This window comes from Doryrhamphus excisus, linkage group LG4, assembly GCF_037039965.1.
Source record: "Doryrhamphus excisus strain RoL-2023G ecotype Guam linkage group LG4, RoL_Dexc_Guam_v1.1, whole genome shotgun sequence".
Classification (NCBI taxonomy): domain Eukaryota; kingdom Metazoa; phylum Chordata; class Actinopteri; order Syngnathiformes; family Syngnathidae; genus Doryrhamphus; species Doryrhamphus excisus.
Genome location: NC_136360.1, coordinates 1,499,592 through 1,524,485, shown reverse-complemented (window position 1 = coordinate 1,524,485; position 24,894 = coordinate 1,499,592). Strand labels below are relative to the sequence as shown.

Here is a 24,894-nt window from a genome sequence, read left to right as displayed (position 1 = left end):
GCTAGTTGGTGTGAGAGAGAGAGATAGATGCAGAAGACGGGTTTGGATGTGGCGACCCCCCCGAAGGGAATTGCCGAAAGAGAAAGAAGAAGGTGGTAGTTGTAAGTTGTCAGGGGAGGGCGTGAACAGACCTGCCAGCACGTATGAATTTGTTGTACCCGGCATGCAATTTCACTCTTTTTTTATATGCTTGTCAGGGGTCGCTGCTATACATTTTGTTCGATTTTGCTGGTTTCAGTTCTGAGTTCAGTCTGTACAGCGGGGACAGGACATAAAATAATTGAGGAACATCTGACTGCAACTCTATGTGCTCTGTGATTGGATGGTTTTACTTCTTAAAGTCAAAGTTTTGCTTCGGTTTTAAAGGCGTAAGCAGAAGTTTTCACTGTATTTTCATGCAGAAATCAGGTAGGAAAATGAGTGAACAAGTGTGTGTAATTAGGAGTTAATGTATTCCCTCAGTGATCACTTAGACATGCAACATTTGCTTGGTTGATGAGGCACATCTTTTTCCTTACCACTATCGTGATGTTCTGTTTCCATGGAAATGTTGTGAAAAGTAAATCTATCAAGGACTCAAAGGTTTTTAAGTACTTACTCAAGCTGAGAATAAGTGTTGTTCTTCTTTACTCAGCAACTCACTGTCAAAATGTCCGCGAGCGAGGCACTTAACCCCTGATTGCTGCAGGAGGCCTTCTTAATGATCACCATTGGATGCCTTTGCTTCTTACATGTTAGACCAAAGCGGGACCGAATGAAACATGAGCAAAACGGAGGAGGCTGTCAGTAGAAAAGTTCATACATCTCAACTGACCTTTCCGAGAGAATAAAGGTTAGAAAATTAAAGACTCCACAAATATTACTGAGTAGATTCATGTGAGGATGAATATACAATGGGTCCTGGATCCTCTGCGCCTGTAACCCACTCATGCCTCAAGATCCAGCCAACCTTATCAGCAGTAAATCTACATGAATTTGCATATAAATGAAGGCTAGCTCGCCACTGACCTACTTGGGTTCAGACCGGATGTAAACTCATTCTGACAGGTCCTCCCACAGTGCTGATAGTCAAAAACCACACAGGTGAGACGTTCGACTTAAAAAAAAAAAACTACTTGACTTTTATCAATAAGAACATCCTGATACCCATAAGGTGTTTCTTAGTACTCAAAATTCACTCCTTTCAAGCTATTTTTGCTTCAGTAGTACACTTTACAACGACAAGCATCGCTAATCCTGTCGAAGGTTATTAGGTGCATGTATATGATATTAATCAGTCCCACAGAGATCAGCCAACTTGGTGCTTACAGGTACTGCAACTTACAGTTTCCTAAGAACTAGACAACATTTTCAAAAGACAAAAGATAACAAGCAGATCTAGAGGCTTTTCTGGGCAGTACTACAGTGTTTCCCATGAATTCATTTATCTGTGGTGGTCTGCAAAAAATGTATTTATGGCGGTTCTACAATACAAGTGTCAATAATGTTCCATCGTGGCATTAGATTACCGTCACACGGCATTGTAATCAGACATGGCATGTCTGATATGATAGAGTGATAAGAAAAGAAGTGCCATTCTGTGTGGAAGTGGTAATTTTTTTGGCTCCCCCGCCCCACTCGGTTTTAATCCCAATCTCCAGTTTTGAATACAGTCAATAAATTGGACGATAACTAGATAGCTGGTGAGCTTGTGTCCCTGCAGTGATCATCAGACTGCGTATTATGGGCGTCAAACACATGATTCAACGTTATCTGGACTCCATTAATGTTCAATGGAACCCGTGAGACAGGGCGATTAGCGCGAGTCACCATCCAGCCAAGACAAGCGGAATTCATACTACATGTTAAGTTTAGTGCTCGTGAACGTCATTGAGCATCCCAAAAAGTTGAACAAAAATTTCCATCACTGTTACACAAACACGGACCAATCAGCAAGAGATTCATTGATGGACCAATGAGCGGACAGACGCTTATGTAAGTTTATCTTAAATACAAGCAAAAACCCAGTACTATCAAGAGTACTTGATCATGTCGGACATGACGTGGCCGACTCCGTGCATTGTTAAGATAATGTAATGTAAGGTAATGTCTTCAATTAATGTAACATTACTGATGCCGAGTGACCAGAACCAGGGGTGGGCAAACTACGGCCCGGGGGCCACATCCGGCCCGCCAAGTGTTTGAATACGGCCCGCCCAATCTTTCCAAAGTATTTCATTTAAACTCAACATACAACCTGGCATCATGGCCTGAGCCAACCTTTTGATGGTTTTATCAATTTCGTTTTTTGACATGGTCTGTTGTTTACAAAGTGCTCCTGAAAAAGGGACACAAGCACATAATAATAATAATTATTATTATTATTAATAATAATATTATATTATATATATTATTATAATAATTATAATAATAATAATAATTATTAGATTATTATAATTATTATTAGAACTATTATGATTATTATAATTATTATATTAATGCTAATTATTATATTAATTATATATAATATTATTGTTATATTTGCATATTTTACATAATAATAATATAATAATTATTATTTTAATTTTATTGTGATTATTATAATATATTTTTAAAATATTTAAATAGAAATATAAAATAATAAATAATAATAGCAGATTGCATGACAATTTTACAGATACAATTACGTGTAAAATATATAGTCTGCCCCCCCCCCCCCGTAAATTTTGTCATATCAATGCGGGCCGCGAGTCAAAAAGTTTGCCCACCCCTGGACCAGAACACTACATTTAACTTGTCTTTCAATATCTTTTTACTGATGATTGGCCATAGTCAACCACGAAAGAGCGTTCGTTTACTAATTAATTAATTTTCAAAAACCCGCAATAGCGTGAGATAGCGTAGATGTAGAGAGGGATGACTCAAACTAAATAGTGTGATGACCTCTCCAATTTGGTGATTGAAATCGGCTGTAAAGAATTTACCCATCAATTACAATTAGGCTATTTAAGCATTGAAAATATTTGCTCAATTTTGCTAGCTAAAGATCAAAGCTAAAACAAACACATAGTCTCACAAATAAAGACAAAAGTAAAATACTAATACATGCACCCACACAAAAAAAAAGGACTAACATGACAACAGACAGTTAAGGTGAAAACGAGACGCCCAGACGCCTTGATGCCCTTGCGAACAAACGAAAGCAGAAACACCATGAAAGAAGCGGTTCAAGCAAGGGCAGTGGTGAAAGCTGGTTGGTCCAGGACTCCAGCCTCTTACACAATCTTGAGTGTATAAAAGACCGGGCAGGGAAAGGAAGTGTGCTTTTTGCAGCTGCGCTGTAATAAGACCTGCCTACTTGTAGGTATACAGGGACTGCAGATAAGCCCGGATGTCTGTATTAGGTATTGTTGTCAGGAATAAACAATCTGGTTCTCATTCTATGATTTGGTTCTTTAAGATTCCTTTATCCTCTATTCGAAACCCACTGAGAGTCTTCAGGGGGAGGATTTCTACAGCATTCATGTGAAAAGTTGATAAGAAAGAGGCTTTTTAAATAGCCCGGTTTTTATATTTGTATTCATTCTCACCTTGCAAATCTTGTATAGTGAATCCTGTCCATCTCCATCAGAGTCCTTGAAGTAGTCGTGTGCAGGAAAGGTACGGTGGATGTCTCTGGTGATTACACCCTCCTGAGCTGAATCCTGAAATAAGTGCAATAGTTAATTTTCCTGTACAGTGACTTTTCAATACAATAAAAACAAATTATACCTATTCAGTCCAATTTTTCTGATGTAAATTCTGTGTCATTTTGCACCTCCTTCATGTGAACACGATTGTTTCCTCTCGCTGAGGCTTTTTCTTCAACGCAGTTTTATAACTCTGTGTAAGCCGCACATGAACAACCCTGAGCATGACTGGCCTTGATGTGTGTATCAGAGAGAGAGGAGAAAAAAAAATGAAGGCTGAGCATATCAAAAAGAGGGAGAATGCGAGAGAAATGTCATGTCTGTTGCCACTTTACAACAACAACAAAAAAAAATGGCGGAATCATCTTATGCAGAGGCATTGGCAAAAAAAAAAAACGCTGCATTATCCTGCTTGTGATCCTTTTACCTTCATTCCACTTCCCTTATATTGTTTTTTTTTCTTGTGAAGCTGTATCAATGCTCCTTGTTTAAAGTTCAAGGTTCTTGCCACACAATTTTTTTGGCCGCCCATGACTGTTTCATCATAAAATCACAAACCGACTCGATGATGTTGAGGTCGGGTCTCTGCTGGAGCCATACCATCTGTTGCAGGACTCTGTTCTCCTTGTTACTGAAGATATTTATTTATCACTCTGCCTGTACAGTATGTCGGGGGTCATTGATATGCCGCATAATGAATACTAAAAGCCTCCCTCGTGTTACGGCGTGATAGAACACAAGCCGACTGTACTTCTCAGAATCAATTTGCAGAAATAGAGCTTGAAAATGGAAAGGGCTTTAACTTTGAAATATGAGGAGAGACCTTTTTGGCATTGGATAATGCCATGGTGGAAGATGTAAACATCAAAAATGTCATATATATATATATATATAACAGCAAAATAGTTTTGGTTCTGTCTACATTATGTGGGCCTTGTACTGGACTTAGGAGGATAATAAGAGACTACAAAAATGCAGAATAAATTATGTACGGTGACACATGGTTTAGTGATCATCAGTCTTTAGCACCTTCATCCAGATAAGATTCTTATTTTTTACACATCAGCCTTTTTTCATATGCAAGCTGCAGGCAAAATTTAGCGTAACGCTTTAATGAGATTTGTAGCGTGGGAGTGGTCCCTACTTGAGGATGAATGTCCATTGTGTTTCCGCAGACACACAAACAACTGCTTTTCATGAATGAAGGCAATGATGGTACGCATGTGCTGCACTATGGAAATAATATGGGACTATTAAAATGCGGAGAAAATTATTTTCGGTGACAAATGGTTTAGTGATTGATCTTGAGTGCCTTAATACAGATATAAACGTCCTTACGTTTAAATGTCAGTCATTTCCTATATGCAAGCAGGCAAAATTGAGTGTAATACTATGGGGGTGGTCCTTATTGTTAAAGATGAATGCAACAGCAATACAGTGAATTATTATTTTTCTACAGATGCACAAACAACAGCTTTTCATGCATGAAGGCAATGATGGTACGGCTCTTTTTTAACTCATTCAATCCCAGCTATTTTTCAAAAGCCACCATGATACCGGCCATCCATCCATGTATCTTCTATGCCAGAGGTAGGGAACCTATGGCTCGGGAGCCAGGTAGGGCTCTTTTGATGACTGTATCTGGCTCTCAAGCATTTCTTACCACAATAAAAATGTATTTTTGCTAACATTTTAAAGTAAACCATCACAGAAATGACTGTTAAAAATAATATTCAAAATCAACAACTTTCTTATGCATTTTAATTCGTCCATCTATATTCTGCTGCAATACGGCCAACCATATCTATCTTTCCTGATGATATTTTCCAGGTCAAACACCAAAACTTGATTATTACTGGGTAATGCAGTAGTCTACCTCGGTCATTGAGATGTCATAAAAACATGTAAATGTAAACTTTCCTCCTTTAGTCAAATAGCTAAAGCTGCAGAACCAAGCCTTCTGACAAAGATGGCCAAAAGAATGAAATATACTGAGTACGGTGCAAAACTATGCAGCAGCAGAAGTTGTATTAATGGCAACAAGTATTTGATTTATTATTAGACACTGTGCTGCTCACGAAAGTGTGGTGGCCACACCCCATTGGCGTGGGGTAGTGTGCCTGGTCTACGTAATTAGAGCCCATTATCTAAAACTGTTGGTCTTACATAAAAATGCACACATTTTATTGTATTCAATGTTTAAAAAAATGTATATGGCTCTCACAGATACACATTTTAAAATATCTGGCCTTCATGGCTCTTTTCGCCAAAAAGGTTCCCGACCCCTGTTCTATGCCAATCACCCTGATGCTGACTGGTGGCCAGCCAATCACAGGGCACACACAGACAAACAACCATTCACACTCACATTCATACTTATGGACAATTTGGAGTCGCGAATTAACCTAGCATGTTTTTGGAATGTGGGAGGAAACCGGAGTACCCGCAGAAAACCCACGCATGCACGGGGAGAACATGCAAACTCCACACAGAGATGGCCGAGGGTGGAATTGAACCCCGGGTCTCCTAGCTGTGAGTTCTCTGCGCTAACCACACGACCGCCGTGCATCAAAATAGGCTATTTATAACAAATACAAAAGCATTCTTTGTAAAAAAAAATGTATGCTCAGCAACACCTTATTTAGTCAGAATGGTCTGACTAAATTTTGATCACATGACATTTTTACCGTTGACTTCGATATTGATAGTCGACACTTGACAACAAAAGCTTAAACGCAGACTGTTTTTTTTCTTAAATATAAAAAAAATGCCTCTGCATATTTATGTAGGTTAGTTTAGGAAATGAACAAGTTCCCCTGCACTCTTTGACTATGGCAGTGGAATCGAACTCGGGTCTCCACACCGTGCAGCCTATATGGCAAATTTATTTTCTTAAAAAAAAAAGAAAAACCCAACAATTTAGTTAATATTAACACTGTAGATGCCCAAGCAGAGAACCAAACCCAAGTCTTCCAGATCTCCTGACTGTGTGGCCTACATGCTAACCACTCCAATACCGTGCAGCTCGGTACTGGCCATGTTTCATTATTTTGACTGATTTTACAAGGCACATAGAATATATTGGGCTATATAGACATGGTATACACCAAAAGAACAATTAGACTCTCATCAGAGCGTTTTCCGTTCTTTGGTAATCAGCAGTAGAATCTCGGTAAGTTTCAGCAAAATATCAGTTCTCAACAAAAAAAAGGAGAAAAGTCAACTATTAAATGACTAAATATGAACTATTTACAATTTTCATATTTGCAACTGAAATGTGTGTGCGCACACGTTTCCGCACGCATGCGCAAGATTGCGATCCCTTCAATGCGTAATGGGTCCAAGCCTTTTCACTTCCTGGTTGCCACATAGTGCACATAATTCAAACACCTTGTGGCCGTTTTTTCGGCTTCCGTACCAAACATGCTCTCTTCGATTGTAGCGATGCATCATTATCTCTCTGTGCCTCTCGTGCATACGATTACTGATTGACAAATGTGATGCAAAGTTGACACATGTGCCAAAGGTGTTCTTCTTAGTTTCTAAATTGATCATAGGGCTGTAATATGAGGAAACGAACGAAAACTATTTTTGGCTCCCTGGAGTTCCTTGTGGTGGTTTCTTTGTTTTATTGCGCCCTGCATTATTTTCGACAGCAACTTTACTGCGTGTTACAAAAGGCAGTCTCTCCAAGCGTATGACCTTTTGAATGTGCACAAGAACATTGGAGCTTGACTGCTCATGTCACAGTGCCCAAAACATTTAAATAATCTATGAAGTTACACAGTTGAATCACGTACAGAAATGTGCACAGCATATAATAAATATGCATTGTCTTTTAAATAAAACATTTAAAACCCAGCTCTGGACACAGAGTACACAAATTTCAAAGCTACTGTACTTTCCAACCTTTGACTGCGACTGTTTAAATGTCACTGAACCTCATGGTAGAACATCACAAATGAATTGAAATCACAAGAGGGTTGAGTTCTGGTAAACTGAGTGTGAAAATGATGGCTGTAACCTTTAAAACATCAAAATTAACCTTGCAATACCAGTATTAAAAAAAGACCAGTCCGTTGAACAGTTTTAAGCACAACTGTAACTAGCGTTGAGAGATTAATTATGATCTGTAATTAATTGATCAAATTAATCCTCTAACCTAAAAAAATGCTGATAATTCAATTTGAGGTACTGTATTTTAATTTTAATTAATTATTGTGTCAAATCCCAAGATAAAAAGAATGTAACGATTTCATAACGCATAGCTTCAACTCTTACGCATCATCATGGAATGAGTCAGGACCATTTGAAAGAGAGATCTGATGAGTTTTGAATGGCTTCAAACATGGACATGGTGGCGCATTGAACACTTGTAATTAAACCGACAACTCTCAAGTGATCGTCTAATTTCACGTCTCCTCGATACTTACTCACCGCTCCTCACCTTGCCCTCCTAACTTCAATGGAAGCTAATTGGTTAATGCTAAACAAGAGCCAGTTCGCAGCAGAGGGGTGTCTTTGAACTAAGCACCCAAGCTTCATCCCACCTGCCTTCATCCCACCTGCCATTACATTAGTAATGTAAAAACCATAAAAACAAGTTGACAGCGTTTTGCTGAGTCCAATTCAACAAGATATAATAAGAAAATACAATTAAAAAATGCAATTGATTGAATAAATATACTCATAAATGTATTCTTTGGCCAGCAACCTGATAAATGACGAGCATATTTTCTGAAATTCCCATGCAAATATCAATGAGGACTAATAAGAATCTGTTTGACATTGAAAGTCGCAAACACTCTGATTTAATAAACCATGCATGTCCCTGCTAATTAAGAGCCTCATTACTCAAAAAACCCCACAAGGAAGTGAAACTCTTTCTTCCCCTGGACTTAGAAGCTGCTTCGTAGTATTTACTAAAGAATGTCTCTCACTTACAATGTTATCTTATAATTCACAAAAGCCGAAGAAGAAAAAGAAGAATGTGTTTATTCATCTCATACATAAACTTGCCACTTTATTAGGTACAACTTGCGTAGGTGCGTTTGGTATCTTGGTCACTATCACGTCGCTATTCTACAAACCATCAATTACAGGGGTCTCAAACACGCGGCCCGCGGGCCAAATGTGGCCCGCAGGACACTAGTTTGAGGCCCCCGCCTTGATATGAAAGTTTAATACGTTTGATACGGATGCTGTATGGTATCATGTACCCGGAAAAAATTATTACGTTTGATTAATGTTCATGTTAAAGGTTAAATAACTGTTAATAGTTATCCTCCCTATCCGTGTGGAAGTGGTAAGTTTTTGGCTATTTAAGTTGAAAGGAAATAACTTGAAGGCTACCGTTTAGGTCGCTAGCTCTCTAGTTTGCGAGTTAGCATGTGTCTCAAGACCCTGCAGTTGCGCAATATGTTGTAAATAAAAAGAGTATAAATGTGACTATAGTCGTGTTTTGTCATGTCTACAGGGCTCTAATAATGCTTTGTTCATTTTAATCTGAAAAAAATCATTTGTCTACCCACCAACTATATGTGGTTTCTTAAGTTTTTATTATTTGCCGTTTTATTATTATTATTATATTTATTTATTTATGATTGATTTTCTTTATTCTTGATTTGTTTATTTATTTTTCATCTTATTTTGTGTAGAAAAATAAAAAGTAAGATATTTGAGAGCAATGGAATGTTTTATCAGAGCTTTTATTGTAGAAAATTGGAACCAAAGCGAAGTTTTTTTTTATTTTTTGTTTTTAATAAATGTGTTTTTTTTTTTTTTGGTAAACCTGATGCGGCCCAGTCTCACCCAGACCTGAGCTCCAGTGGCCCCCAAGTAAATTGAGTTTGAGACCCCTGAAAAATCATATAGGAAAAAATAATATAACAAGGTGTGGCACTGTAGAAAGCGATGCATATTGCGTATTGAGGATGAAAACGTTTGTCATTATTATTGATCAGTCCCAGTTCTCACCCGATGTCTGTGATAGGCTCCAGCTCAACTATGACCATGAACAGGATATGATGCAGAAAATCAATAAATGATGAATATAACAATAACATTTTCACATAATCTGGCCAGCAGGAAAAATACAATATCAAAAGAACTGTTAATGGAGAGGCCTGTTTCTTAATACACTGAAGACCCAAGCTAATAATTGTATACTCATTCCTGCTAAGTACTATCCAAACACGAGTTCTGTGCTGCTCATTTAGATGAATGTGTCAATGTGAAACATGCAAATGCTGATGCTAGCAGGTCTTTAATCTCTGCAGGGAGGCTGAGGTGTTCAGCAGGAACTGCAGCCTCATCAGCGCCATCAATTTTCTGTCATAGTAGCCCAGTTCCACCTCCCTAATGTGCACTGTTCTACAAACAAAAAACAAATGGAATGGAGAACACATGCATATGACAAGGCTTGATATTTTTTGCCTTGTCATCCATATGCTGTAACGTAAACGCCAACAAAGAGCTGCTGTTTTGAAGTCTGATCTGAAGTGTATACATAAATAAAAATTTGTTCTCAATCACAAATCACTCCACACTCTTTATTGCTCTGTGGTTCTACCATATCTTACTTATTGTGTGGAAATATGGGCTAATAACTATAAAAGCAATCTTCACTCGCTAAATGTACTGCAAAAAAGGCCAGTAAGGATAATTCATAATGCCGCCTACAGAGAACATACTAACTCCTTATTTCTAAAATGACAAATACTTCAACTTGCTGATATAGTTCATGTTCAAACAGCTAAAATAATGCATAAGGCTAAAAATAACCAATTAGCTAAAAATGTCATCCAATACTTCTCTACAAGAGAGGAGAAATATGATCTCAGGGAAGAAGTACATTTGAAACACTTATGTGCTAGGACTACGTTAAAAAGCCATAGCATTTCAGTATGTGGAATCAAACTATGGAATGGATTGAGTAAGGAAATCAAACAATGCACAACGATGAGCCAATTCAAGAAACAATACAAGCAGTTGATGTTTGCTAAATACAAGGATGAAGAGTCTTGAACCAGTCATGATGTGCTATATATATCACTATATTGACACTTACTATGGTACACATTATGTCAATGGATGGTCATATCACCGCGTACTTCGGTACGAGGTGCATTATTTAAAAAAAAAAACTTAAACTGTATTATGGAAAGCAGGAAGTGAACAAATGTAACAGTTACTGATTGTAAAAGTACCAGATGGAGGGGTAGGATTTAATAAGCTTTGCTTCTTCCTACTCCTTTTGGACATGTGGAACTATGAACTGATTATGGGATGCATTCAATTGTAATCTGATGCATGTTCAAATGAAATAAAACCTTAGCATTACCATGACCAAAATAAAGTCTCTTTTTTTTTCGAGTTAGTCGCCACAATAAACAACATACTGGAAGCAATTTTAGCTGTCTTATTTTGTGTTCTGACCGGTGCATGAGATGTCAGCATAAAAATGTAAAAAAAAACATTTTTTAATGTTTGTCTGCAGATAAATGTGTATTATTACAATTTTTTTATGTTATTTATTTTGGGTTGCCCAAATCCTAATGATGCGGTGGTTGGGGGCCTTGTCCTCGTGTATGACAGACATTAGCCTTCATCAGGGTAGCACCAAATTATCTTATAAAGCTTGTTAAAAAGTTTGTTTTGCTTTCTAACAGCAAAACAAACTGTCCCCTGCTGCAAAATTAACGGATGGCATTGAGGTGATGTTATTCTCTGAGGTTTTTGGCCTCAGACGCCGACCCAATTTTTTGGTCTCAGATACAATCCAATCTGAAACAATTGCAGATTAGGGAACTGAAAATGTTTTTAGCGAGCATCTAATCTAATGTCATTAAATGTAGAATTTACTAGTACTGTTGCGTGGCTATTCCGCTTGTATTTCTGTATAAATGACAAGAATAAATGCTCGTTCATAGTGATCTTTACAACCATTCATTGTTTACAACACATTTTGCAACTCTTGCAGGGATTTGAGATGGCCTCTAGCTAGCAAGCTAGAGAGCTACTAAGATAGGAACATACTGAGCTAACCGGTTAGCCTGAAATTTATTTGTTTTAAACTTCGGACAAGCCGTGGCTGACTTCTTGACTTCATGCAGTGTTGTAAGGTAACGTCTCAATGTTTTGGGCAGTCGATACTGCCTCCTAGTGACCAGAATACGACATACCGCTTGTATTTCAATATGTTTTGACTAATAACAGACCATAGTCTGTGATAGTGATCTTTACAACCATTCATTGTTTACAACACATTTTGCAACTCTTGCAGGGATTTGAGATGGCCTCTAGCTAGCAAGCTAGAGAGCTACTAAGCTAGGAACATACTGAGCTAACCGGTTAGCCTCAAATTTATTTGTTTTAAACTTCGGACAAGCCGTGGCTGACTTCATGCAGTGTTGTAAGGTAACGTCTCAATGTTTTGGGCAGTCGATACTGCCTCCTAGTGACCAGAATACGACATACCGCTTGTATTTCAATATGTTTTGACTAATAACAGACCACAGTCTACCACTAAACAGCCATTATTCATTCATTTCTGCAAAACGCGACATTGCAAGGGACGGCTGGAAAGGGATGGATGGATGAATGGATAGCTAGATGACACTGCCGTTTGTTGGTATATATCCATCCATGCAATGGACTCTAAAAAATGCATGAAACATGAAAGGTCAGGGATAAAAATGTATCTGAACAGAAAATGTCAACCTTTATTGGCACACCAAAAAAAGCTCAAGAATAATATACTGTCCATAGATGAGCTGGAATGTTTCACACCAGCCCAGGGTTCTTGGAATAGTTTTTAGATTACATAATACATATGGCGGGATTAATAAAGCATTAGCACCGCAGGACATCCTCTGCAGGTGTGTGTGTGTGTGTGTGTATGAATGTGTGTTATTCCTTTGCACGGTATGCACCCTTCAGGCATATCCCCTGGTGGCTTTTAAACTGACTGACAGAAGGCACAAAACAAGACAGATGGAAATAAGGAGGGGATGAAGGAGGCAAAGAGTGATGGCTTGGGAGAGACATACAGAGAATGGAGAGTGGAGATAACAGAGAGACGGAATGAGAGAGGGAAGTGGAGAAGAAGAGAGCTTTCGAGAAGAGAGAGAGATATGTACACATAGAGGAATCAGAGGCTTCCTCTAATTGTAGCCTGGAGGCATGTTGGGCAGACATACTATTACTCAGACCTCTACGACAGGTAACCTACTTTACACACCCTGCTAAAAATAAAGAACTGCTGATGTGTCCGAGCCTGCTGCCCAACCTTCACATCTTCTATATCAAACACCATTTTATTTAACATAGTGGTCTTGCTGACGCGGCTAAAGGTCCTGCAAGAGTTGATTGGTTCTGCTGCATCGCAAATAGTTTGACTACTTAATTTATATATATATTTTTTTGTAACACTTAAAGGGATAGTTTGTATTTTTGACATGAACAGAGACATGAAATCACATGATCAAGTCATAACATGTCATGCACGGTTATGACTCCATCATTATTTACTGCAGACCAGAAACAGACACCTTAACCGCTTAATCATAATCATTATCATCACATATATAGACTTCAAACATACAGTAGTTTGATTTAAAACAGGGGTCCAAAACCATCGGGCCGCTGAGAACTTTCAGAAGCAATGACTACCAAAAGTACGCATTTTTAATAAAGGTTTTGGAGTAATGTGCAGTGGTCCTTGAACACACCACAGACACTGAAAAATGTGACGTCTCAAGTCCACAACAGTCTTTCAGAAACGTCACTGATCCAGTACTGTTTGCCTCTTGATTAAGGTGATTAAGGACATAAGGTGGCCAGAAATATTTCAGTATTGAACAAAGCGAAATTTGTTCTCAATCAGAAATCACTCCACACTCTTTATTGCTCTCTGGTTCTACCATATCTTACTTATTGTGTGGAAATATGGGATAATAACTATAAAAGCAATCTTCACTCGCTAAATGTACTGCAAAAAAAAAGGCCAGTAAGGATAATTCATAATGCCGCCTACAGAGAACATACTAACTCCTTATTTCTAAAATCACAAATACTTCAACTTGTTGATATAGTTCATCTTCAAACAGCTAAAATAATGCATAAGGCTAAAAATAACCAATTAGATAAAAAATGTCATCCAATACTTCTCTACAAGAGAGGAGAAATATGATCTCAGGGAAGAAGTACATTTGAAACACTTCTATGCTAGGACTACGTTATGCTAGCCATAGCATTTCAGTATGTGGAATCAAACTATGGAATGGATTGAGTAAGGAAATCAAACAATGCACAACGATGAGCCAATTCAAGAAACAATACAAGCAGTTGATGTTTGCTAAATACAAGGATGAAGAGTCTTGAACCAGTCATGATGTGCTATATATATCACTATATTGACACTTACTATGGTACCCATTATGTCATTGGATGCTCATATCACCTCGTACTTCGGTACGAAGTACATTATTTAAAAAAAAAAAAAAAGAAAAAAAATTATTATTATGGAAAGCAGGAAGTGAACAAATGTAACAGTTACTGATTGTACCAGATGGAGGGGTAGGATTTAATAAGCTTTGCTTCTTCCTACTCCTTTTGGACATGTGGAACTGTCAACTGATTATGGGATGCATTCAATTGTAATCTGATGCATGTTCAAATGAAATAAAACCATTACCATTACATTATTAAAAAAAAAAAACGTATTATTATGGAAAGCAGGAAGTGAACAAATGTAACAGTTACTGGTTGTAAAAGTACCAGATGGAGGGGTAGGTTTTAATAAGCTTTGCTTCTTCCTACTCCTTTTGGACATGTGGAACTGTGAACTGATTATGTGATGCATTCAATTGTAATCTGATGCATGTTCAAATGAAATTAAACTATTGGAAGGTGAATGAATGCTCAGAACATGAAAACACAAAGCAAAATTAATCAATCTTCCCTATTGGGATTTATACACAGAAGGCAGTTCTCCGAGTTCCCCTTCTCTTCTGACAATATTACATAACTCCTGGGAGGGGAAGGGGCCCCTGGGAACCGGTTGGTGCGAGTGGCACGCTTTGCTAAACCAACAAGACCCAACTGATAAACACTAGGCCCAGACAGCTGAACACTCAACTCATATCCCACTCTGTCCTTCAGCTTCACCAATCAAAAGGAAACTGCTAACACTAAAACCATGGCAACCGTGACTGCGAGTCAAACTGGATGCACAGAAATACGACTGGAGACAAAATTCAAATGTTGTAAAGGCTCGCTTCAGTCATATACGGACTGGTATTCAGTTTGCTAAGCTTCAGTTTCTGCATCTGACTGCATATTTCTCTCATCTGAGTGGTTATGGTCTAGGACTGTATAATGGCCAAACCCATGTGAGCCAGATGGATCCTGGCATGTTAGATCGAGGCAGAAAGGTAGTCATGTGACCTTTTACATAATATTGTTGAACCTTGACCTGACTAAATGAAGTCAACCCAGACCATAACTCTATCCCCACAGGCATGTGTATGGTAGTCACTCGGCATGATGAGTACCTCTTTTCCCTAATGTGCCCATAATCCCGGAATAAGGCTGTCTACACCAATCAGATCATACAACCTGTTCAATACTTACAGTCCAAGTTCAACCATTATGCATCACAGCCAATACTTAGATCACTGATTTTCAACCACTGTGCCGCGGCACACTAGTGTACCAATTATCCAATATCACTTTATATAATTAACATTGATTAATCATCATTTGCAAATATTATGTCAATAGCCATGAATATATGGACCCAAATATTCCAATTGCATTTGGTATATTGGGATGGAATATTCCTTTCCCCAATCCAATTCAGGTATCTTGTACCCGCTCAAACGGAAAATTTGAGTGCGTGTTCTTCTTTGTGGTGTTTTTCTTCTTCTGTTGTTTATTGGCGGTTGGCAAGCAGCTTTCATGTGCATTAGCGCCATCTGTGGAACAGAATCTAAACCCTTCTATACTTTATTCACAAGTCCAGTTTTATTAAAAAAGAAAATATATATATATCTATATAAAACATGTCCCGAGTTTAATTATAAAATATTAGCAAGATTGAATTTGATCTTTTCCTGGTTAAATTGATCCCGGGTGCGTTCTTTCAGCGCATTGCTCAGATATGACGTAACACGCAGATCCAGACGTTCTTCGGTTTTAAAAATGGAGGCCAGCAATCGGCACTGGACTGCTAAGCAAAGTTTGTTTTTGATTTAAAAACTAAATTTCAAGACTGGACAGATGAAAAACTGACAATACGGAGTTATTCCAACAAGTGAAAGAAAAACTCGAGGAAGCCGGTATCACGTGATGTTGATGTTTACGTTTTACTGGGCATGCCCCATTGACTATTCTGGTTGATTTTCACGGTGCATGTAGACAAGAGATTGGAATAATTCTTTCCATGGATACCATTGTTTCCCGAAAGGCCATTCGGAAAAATGACTGGCATAGCAATGTAATATTGGTCCGTGTGGCAACACCTACCTTGTTCCTCCCATAGACTTATTGATGCACGTGTGAGGTCGTGGTGACATTTTGTAACATTTTTGGTTAGTGGTGTGACACAACATTTTTCCATGCCGTGGCTCAAAAAAGTTTGAAAAACACTGACTTAGATTGTCTATGTTCTGTTCTGCTGTACAATTACTTTTAAGATCATTACGGCTTAAGACTTTTTTTCCACACTAGACATTTTTTTCTGAGGTCCCGCCTTTGACTGGTGACCAAATCCAGGGGATACCCTGCTTCTCTCACTGTGTCAACAAAGCAACTGAAGTGAGAGTAAAAATGTACAGTATACAATGCAGGAAGAAAAATGGCTCCATGCAAAAAAAGTATGTAGGTTAAAGGCATTAGTTTGCAAGGTTTCCTTTTGTTGACTCGTGGAATATTTAGGACACGAAGATGGGTGTTATTAGAATAAACGTGTGTTCAGCAAACCTTGGGAAGTTCAGGTAAACAGAAAGTGCTTTCCAGGCAAGTCAAAGGCCATTTATTCGCAGAGAGTCACCATTTTGCATTACATCAAATTGCAGCTTTACAGTCTTGACGCGTGTAAGAAAAAGAGCACCATTGACGATGCGCTAAACAGCGGCAATGTATGAACAATGTGTATGTGTGAACATATGCCGACGTGTAGATGGATGAGGGTCGATGCCGACACACCGGCCTTACTGAGACTCCCCTCGTTTCTCTTAATTTCACGGAAATTCTTTCGATACTCAGAGTACGGCAGCATGGTAATTAAACAACAGCACTCCTGAGACCTTTACCCTTGGTTGTTGGCAAGGACCCTTCTCGAGGATTCCCTGGAGGGTTTAGAGCGGGTGGCAACATCTGGCCGACTGAGCAGATTGCTAATTCATCTGTCTTTGTAACTGTGCCATGGCATTTTAATGGCCAGGCCGGTTCCACATTTCATTAAGTTATGTTGAAAACAATGTGATCTGAGAGTAATGTTTTCATATTGCTTGGAGGTAATATGCAGGGTACTACAAAAACTGCATTGAAGTAATTATTGGAATGAATGGTTTTGGATAATATCATTTATTTCCTTGTCTTTTTGTAAACTCAATAAAACTCAATAGTACTGTGCTGCAAGATTAAGTGTTTCACATTCTGAAAATAAAACAAAATACTTAACGGAACTTTTTCTCACATACAGAATGATACATAGAGTATATCCGCACCTATTTGTCTTAGCGTATTTTTTTCAGCTTTCTCTGTATTTATTTAAAATGATGGTAACTTTAATAGAAAGTGCTTTGATGGCACTATCTGCATAGGCGAGTGTGCCAGCTACAGCTAGCTCAGGGCTTTTTCTGCCCCGAACAAAGATTTTGCTCGTATCCTACCAAATGATGCATACTGCTACCACTAAACAAACACATATTCAAAATATGCTGCATAAAAACATAATAATAAATGAATTAAATGCAAAGTTCTTTATTTGAACCAGGTGTATTATTTGCAACCGAACTGGGGCAAAACGGCGCTCTTATTTTGAAGAACTGTCACGGAAGTGTGAGCCGTGTTTGTGTGGAGATTGTGTACTTATGATTACAGATGAGCTATGAAAAAAAAAATACTCATCCAGCCTGATTTATGTACACACAACCAAGCTAACCCCCGCTAGCTTCCATTTATGCTCTGAGGAGATTCGGCCAACTTTTGCCGGCGTTTATCGCCAATTCAGCCTGTTTTGCTCGGGAAGGGGATTGTTCAGTGTTTATAACGATTTTGTGCCACGACTGAGCGATCTGCCGAGTAAATACTTCCACGGACAAACATTCCTTCTCCTCACAATGACAGCATTCCATTCATCGTATGTATCCGCCGCGGCATGCAACTCGGCTTGTTTACGTTGATCATTTATACTAGTACAAGTTTAAATACTAATCAAACTGAACCCATAAAATGTCAAAAATCGAAAATATAAACAGTGTGCATGTAAATTGACTGTGACTGAATGTGCTCAGGGCTTTTCTGACCATGTGGCGCTCAACAACGCCATCGAATGTTTATGCCAGAAACCAGCCCTGAGCTAGCCGACATTTGTGTTTGTGATTTTACTGGATGATACCACTTGAATCGGGTGATTGTAGACCCAAGGGATGATGGGTATGAATGTGCAAATTACCGAGAGTTGTTGTTTTCGCTTCTGTCTATGGGAGTATAATTAAATGCCCCACTGACTGGCACCAAATGCTGTGAAGTACATAGCAATTTTGGACTGATATACTGTAGGTTGTCCAAAGGAATGCATAGTCCATTTTTGTTTTTCATGGAGACAATGCAAAAATTAAGTTCTGTCTACACCGAAAAAGCATGTGCACATAGTCAAAGAGTACAACTTGCTAATGACTTAAAAACAAAGCTTTGATTAATGTATCCATCCAGATTAAGTTTGACAAAATTGGCCATCAACTGCCAGCTCCTCCTTGACAAACGGGGAACCATCTCGCTATGCAGAGTATAAACATACCAATTACCATATATATAATAATAATGCGGAAAATATGCAAATGTCAGTGCAGAACGACATTAATTTTCAATCAGCCTCCGGCATGTCTCCATGTGGACTGAATATACTACAAGCTGTATTTTACAATGAGTAAATACGTCGGCAAAGTGCTGATTTCTTTAAAAATTAGAACATATATTGAATCCTGAAATAATGATAAAGGGGCGGCACGGTGGAAGAGTGGTTGGCGCGCAGACCTCACAGCTAAGACACCAGGGTTCAATTCCACTCTCGGCCATCTCTGTGTGGAGTTTGCATGTGCATGCGTGGGTTTTCTCCGGGTACTCCGGTTTCCTCCCACATTCCAAAAACATGCTAGGCTAATTAGCGACTCCAAATTGTCCATAGGAATGGAATGGAATGGAATGGCCTTTACTATGAGATTGGAGAGCTTCTCCTTTCAGTGCAGTGGTCAAGTTAAAAAAAAGTATATAAAAGTAGAGTAAAAAAGACAATTTAACAAGATATATACAAAATATCCAAAATATACACATAGTATTGCACAGGAGCATATGCAGGAGCAGACATATTGCAGATATATTAATTTTAGTGCAATGATAAATGGGTCATAGTGCAAATAATGAATGGTGTATACAGATGAGTAAAGTCACATATGAGTGTATTGTATTGGGTTCTTAAATAAATAAATATGATTGAGGTAGTAACAGAGGCAGTGATGGAAATATTGCACATTTGCATTATGCTAATGACCGGTTACGTTGTATGTCTGAGTTCAGGGTGGTAATGGCTCTTGGGAAGAAGGTATGAATGTGAGTGTGAATGGTTGTTTGTCTATATGTGCCCTCTGATTGGCTGGCCACCAGTCCAGGGCGTACCCTGCCTTTCGCCTGAAAACAGCTGGGATAGGCTCCAGCGCCCCTGTGACCCTCATATGTGGAAGAAAATGAATGAATGAATGATCGATTAGCTTCAAGATCGCGGTGTGCAAAGTGTGGCCCGGAGGCCACTTGTGGCTCATGGTTGTTTTGTTTTTTTTATTGGCCGACAGCGCATTCTAAAAATAGAGTCAAAATATTAAAAGAAAAAGTCAACATTTACAAAAATAATGTCATAGTATGAGAAAAAAATAACATTATTCAAGTTGCATGAAGGCACGGTGGTCTAGGGGTTAGCGCGCAGACCTCAGACCAGGGTTCAATCCCACCCTCGGGCATCTCTGTGTGGAGTTTGCATGTTCTCCCCGTGCATTCGTGGGTTTTCTCCGGGTACTCCGGTTTCCTCCCACATTCCAAAAACATGCTAGGTTAATTAGCGACTCCATATTGTCCATAGGTATGAATGTGAGTGTGAATGGTTGTTTGTCTATATGTGCCCTGTGATTGGCTGGCGACCAGTCTAGGGTGTACCCCGCCTTACGCTTGAAGACAGCTGGGATAGGCTCCAGCACCCACCGCGACCCTTGTGAGTAAAAGCGGTAGAAAATGAGGGAATTAATGTTTGTTGACTAGGCTGCACGGTGATCTAGTGGTTAGCGCGCAGACCTCACAGCTAGGAGACCAGGGTTCAATTTCACCCTCGGCCATCTCTGTGTGGAGTTTGCATGTTCTCCCCGTGCATGCGTGGGTTTTCTACGGGTACTCCGGTTTCCTCCCACATTCCAAAAACATGCTAGGTTAATTAGCGACTCCAAATTGTCCATAGGTATGAATGTGAGTGTGAATGGTTGTTTGTCTATATGTGCCCTGTGATTGGCTGGTGACCAGTCCAACTGTACCCCGCCTCTCGCACCAAGACAGCTGGGATAGGCTCCAGCACCCCTGCAACCCTTGCGAGGAAAAAGCGGTAGAAAAAAATGAATGAATGAATATTGATAAAGGGTAGCATGGGTTGCTTATGTGGTTACCATCTCACAGAAAACAAATGGTTAAGGCACACAACACTAATACAGGCAATACAGCAATCAAACGGACCAATAAATGACATTCATGGAACATTCGCTCCACTGAAGAGCAATTTGCATCTCACACCTGCCTCGGTCTGCTTCACCAGCAATATCTCGCACTCCGAATAGGAAACCATATATATCACCCTCTGTTCATATAGTAACGATGAAATACATTCAATATAAAACTTTTAATTGTTTTCACAAATGTTATAAGCTACAGTAGCATACAGTGCATCCGGAAAGTATTCACAGCGCTTCACTTTTTCTACATTTTGTCATGTTACAGCCTCATTCCAAACTGAATTAAATTCATCTCTTACCTCAAAATTCTACACAAAATACTCCATTATGACAATGTGAAAAAGTTTTTTTTTTTACTTTTTTTGAATTTATTAAAAATAGAAAACAAAAAAAAATCACATTTACATAAGTATTCACAGCCTTTGCCATGAAGCTCAAAATTGCGCTCAGGTGCATCTTTTTTCCACTGATCATCCTTGAGATCTTTCTACAGGTTAATTGGAGTCCACTTGCAGTAAATTCAGTTGATTGGACATGATTTGGAAATATAATAACTGTCTATATAAGGTCCCACAGTTGACTGTGCATGTCAGAGCACAAACACCAAGCATGAAGTCAAAAGAACTGTCTGTAGACCTGCGAGACAGGATTGTCTTGAGGCACAAATCTGGGGAAGGATACAGAAACATTTCTGCTGCTTTGAAGGTCCCAATGAGCACAGTGGCCTCCATTATTGGTAAATGGAAGACGTTTGGAACCACCAGGACTCTTCCTAGAGCTGGCCGGCCTTCTAAACTGAGCGATCGGGGGAAGAAGGGCCTTAGTCAGGGAGGTGACCAAGGCCCCGATGGTCACTCTGTCAGAGCTCCAGCGTTCCTCTGTGGAGAGAGGAGAGCCTTCCAGAAGGACAACCATCTCTGCAGCAATCCACCAATCAGGCCTGTATGGTAGAGTGGCCAGACGAAAGCCACTCCTTAGTAAAAGGAACATGGCAGCCCGTCTGGAATTTGCCAAAAAGCACCTGAATGACTCTCAGACCATGAGAAACAAAATTCTCTGGTCTGATGAGACAAAGATTGAACTCTTTGGTGTGAATGCCAGGCGCCATGTTTGGAGGAAACCAGGCACTGCTCATCACCAGGCCAATACCATCCCTACAGTGAAGCATGGTGGTGGCAGCATCATGCTGTGGGGATGTTTTTCAGCAGCAGGAACTGGCAGACTAGTCAGGACAGAAGGAAAAATGAATGCAGCAATATATAGAGATATCCTGGATGAAAACCTGCTCCAGAGCGCTCTTGACCTCAGTAGACTGGTCATGTACCTTGACCATATAGACAGTAGACATTAGCACACAGCCAAGATCTCAAAAGATTGGCTTCAGAACCACTCCGTGAATGTCCTGGAGTGGCCCAGCCAGAGTCCAGACTTGAATCCGATGGAACATCTCTGGAGAGATCTGAAAATGGCTGTGCACAGACGTCTCCCACCCAACCTGATGGAGCTTGAGACTTATTGCAAAGAAGAATGGGCAAAACTGCCTAAAGATAGGTGTGCTAAACTTGTGGGTTCATATTAAAAAAGACTTGAGGCTGTAATTGCTGCCAAAGGTGGATCAACAAAGTATTAAGCAAAGGCTGTGAATACTTATGTAAATGTGATTTTTTTGTTTTCCATTTTTAATAAATTCAAAACATGTCAAAAAAAAACTTTTTTCACATTGTCATAATGGAGTATTTTGTGTAGAATTTTGAGATAAGAGATTAATTTAATTCAGTTTGGAATGAGGCTGTAACATGACAAAATGTAGAAAAAGTCAAGCGCTGTGAATACTTTCCGGATGCACTGTATACTGTACAACAGGAGTGCTCAGTGTGGCTAACATGCTAACCAAGGCTTTCGATGATAAGAAAATGACTTATACACAGGATGAATCAACAGAAGCAACATTCGTATGGGGAAAGTATTAATTCGGCGGACCGCTAAAATGCATGAGCGTACAAGTAGTGTCGTTGGTGGCTTGGTTGGTCTGGCTGGCATGTGAATATTTTCATATTTTCATTCATGCAGGTAGGTCACTGTGAGAGCATCGATTCGATAGCGACTGGACTGTTCAGGCTGTCTTAGAATAACGTTAACGCCTCTCAGCTGAGCAGACTTGATCAGTATATGCTGGACAGCTCTCGGATCCAAAGTATTTGTTCTTTTGCACTTTGGTGGTACAAAAAAAACGGCAGTCGTTTAGATACAATGGAGCAATGCCTCCGCTCGCCGACGACAGTTGTTTAGGTGGAATCACATCATTAGCACACCATTAACACATCATTCCACGTCACAGATGTTTTTCGAGGGTTTGGTAAAAAAAAAAAAAAAAACTGAGATTTCATGCTCTGCTCAGACAGCTGCTATGGCAACAACTGGCAGCTGCTGCCACTGCGGCAAGTTTCTTTGTTGATGCAGATTTCTTTGACCATGGACTTAGTCTTGGTGGTTGGATAGGCAAATTACCAGGGCTCTACATTAAAAACAAAAATGACTTGCCCATGGGGAATCCTTACGGTGAGAACTACTTGCCCTAACTTGCCCCATGTAAAATGAAAAGACTGCCATAATGATCATTATAGGTTATCACATGGTTTGTCGACCTTCGGTCTCGGGCTGATACTGACATTGATACTATTTAATCAAAAGACCATTTTGTTTCCAGAAAATGTTCAGTTTATTTATAAAATTGCAAAAATACTTCAACAATAATATTTTATCAACAGTCTTATCTTATCAATGTCTGACCAGAGCATAGACCGCTGTGCGTTCACGCTCGTGCGCTGTTCTCTGATTGGTTGTTTCACGGGCACGATACCAGAGCAGCGCGCTCTGAGTGGACAGCTACGGGGGCTGATACCGGACACGGTTAAACTCTATATTTTATCAGTATCACTGCCCTGGGCTTTGACACAGTATCATTTCGGCCCTTTCCCGTATCATTCATGGGCGGTTTCTAGGGTACACGGACAATTAATACTGTAGTATGTGATAATATATCAATATATGCTGATAATTCATCAGATAATAGTACTGACGCATTGTATTTGGAGGAATGTCTGAAAAATTGTGATGTATGTACATCGTAGTCGTAGTAAGCAGTGATATTTATAAGTAGTACACCACAATGAAATATTATTGAATAGACACATTTATGTACTAGTAAAGTGTTTTTAATCCAGAAAAAAATGCTCAATGGTCAAACAATAATTTGTGAATCAAAGGTGAGAAAAATACAACAGAGAAATGGAAGCGCTAGGTTTTGTAGCTTTTGTGTTGGTATTGGATCTAATCGGCGGTGTTTCATTGTGACCACTTCAAATTGTCACAGCAATGTGATTCACTCACCTGTGCCATCATTTGATTTGCTGCCGCTAATAAAATACTTGTTTAGGAGGCACTGTTTCATCACTTTTTGGTGTTTTTCTTCAGAAGTTGTTGAAGAATTAGAGACCATGTTGGCAGGGACGCCATGATAGATGTTTTCCTAGTCAAACCATCGCTGATTGGTTGATCGCGAACAAGAACGGGTGTGAGTAAAACGCAAACTGCGGTCTAAATAAACGATTCTGATTTGTCCATTTCAAGATTTGCAAGGATTGGTTTGCAAATTACCACCGGAATTACACAGTTCGTGTTTTACCAACACCCAACAAGAACCGCTTTAAAAAAAAACTCTTCGCAGTACGGCATGCCAAAGTACACTTACCCAACGGGAACATCACTGATTGGGTTTACTTCCCCCGGGCCATCGGTACATCGTTATTGTCGAGCCCTGATTACATATTGTACCTTGATTAGCACATTTTTACCATGGTAAAAGGTTATAGGATTAAATTGTATAGAACTTGTAAAGGACCTTCATTTCCCAGTTAGTCGATAAGTTGTGCCTGATTTAAAGCCACAGCTGGAGGTAAGGCAGGCTGAAATGCCAAGCATACTAGTTAAAATTCAAGGGCAAAGAATGGGTCTCACCCAATTTTCAATGTTTTATTCAAGATCTTCTTTTTTGTACATATAGTGTTGACAGCTAGTGGGGCTGACTGACAACAATGGCCGGTTCAAGTCTTTCTCAAGTCGGTGTGGGTCTGTGTGTATACATGAACCCTTTGTGAGACAGTATTTTTTTGAGAATGCTAACATCAATCACAACACAGTAACTGGCAGTAATGAAAGTACATGCTGATTTT

General features: G+C 39.3%; 1 protein-coding gene across 2 annotated transcripts in view; it reads right to left on the bottom strand.

Annotated features, from left to right (window-relative positions):
• rabgap1l (RAB GTPase activating protein 1-like) overlaps positions 1-24,894 on the bottom strand; it is a 113,956-nt gene that overhangs the window by 43,003 nt on the left and 46,059 nt on the right. For both annotated transcript variants that reach the window (XM_058074388.2, XM_078789958.1), the window contains exon 14: positions 3,570-3,683. In XM_058074388.2, coding sequence (XP_057930371.2) covers positions 3,570-3,683 — 114 coding nt within the window. The remainder of the gene's footprint in view (positions 1-3,569; positions 3,684-24,894) is intronic.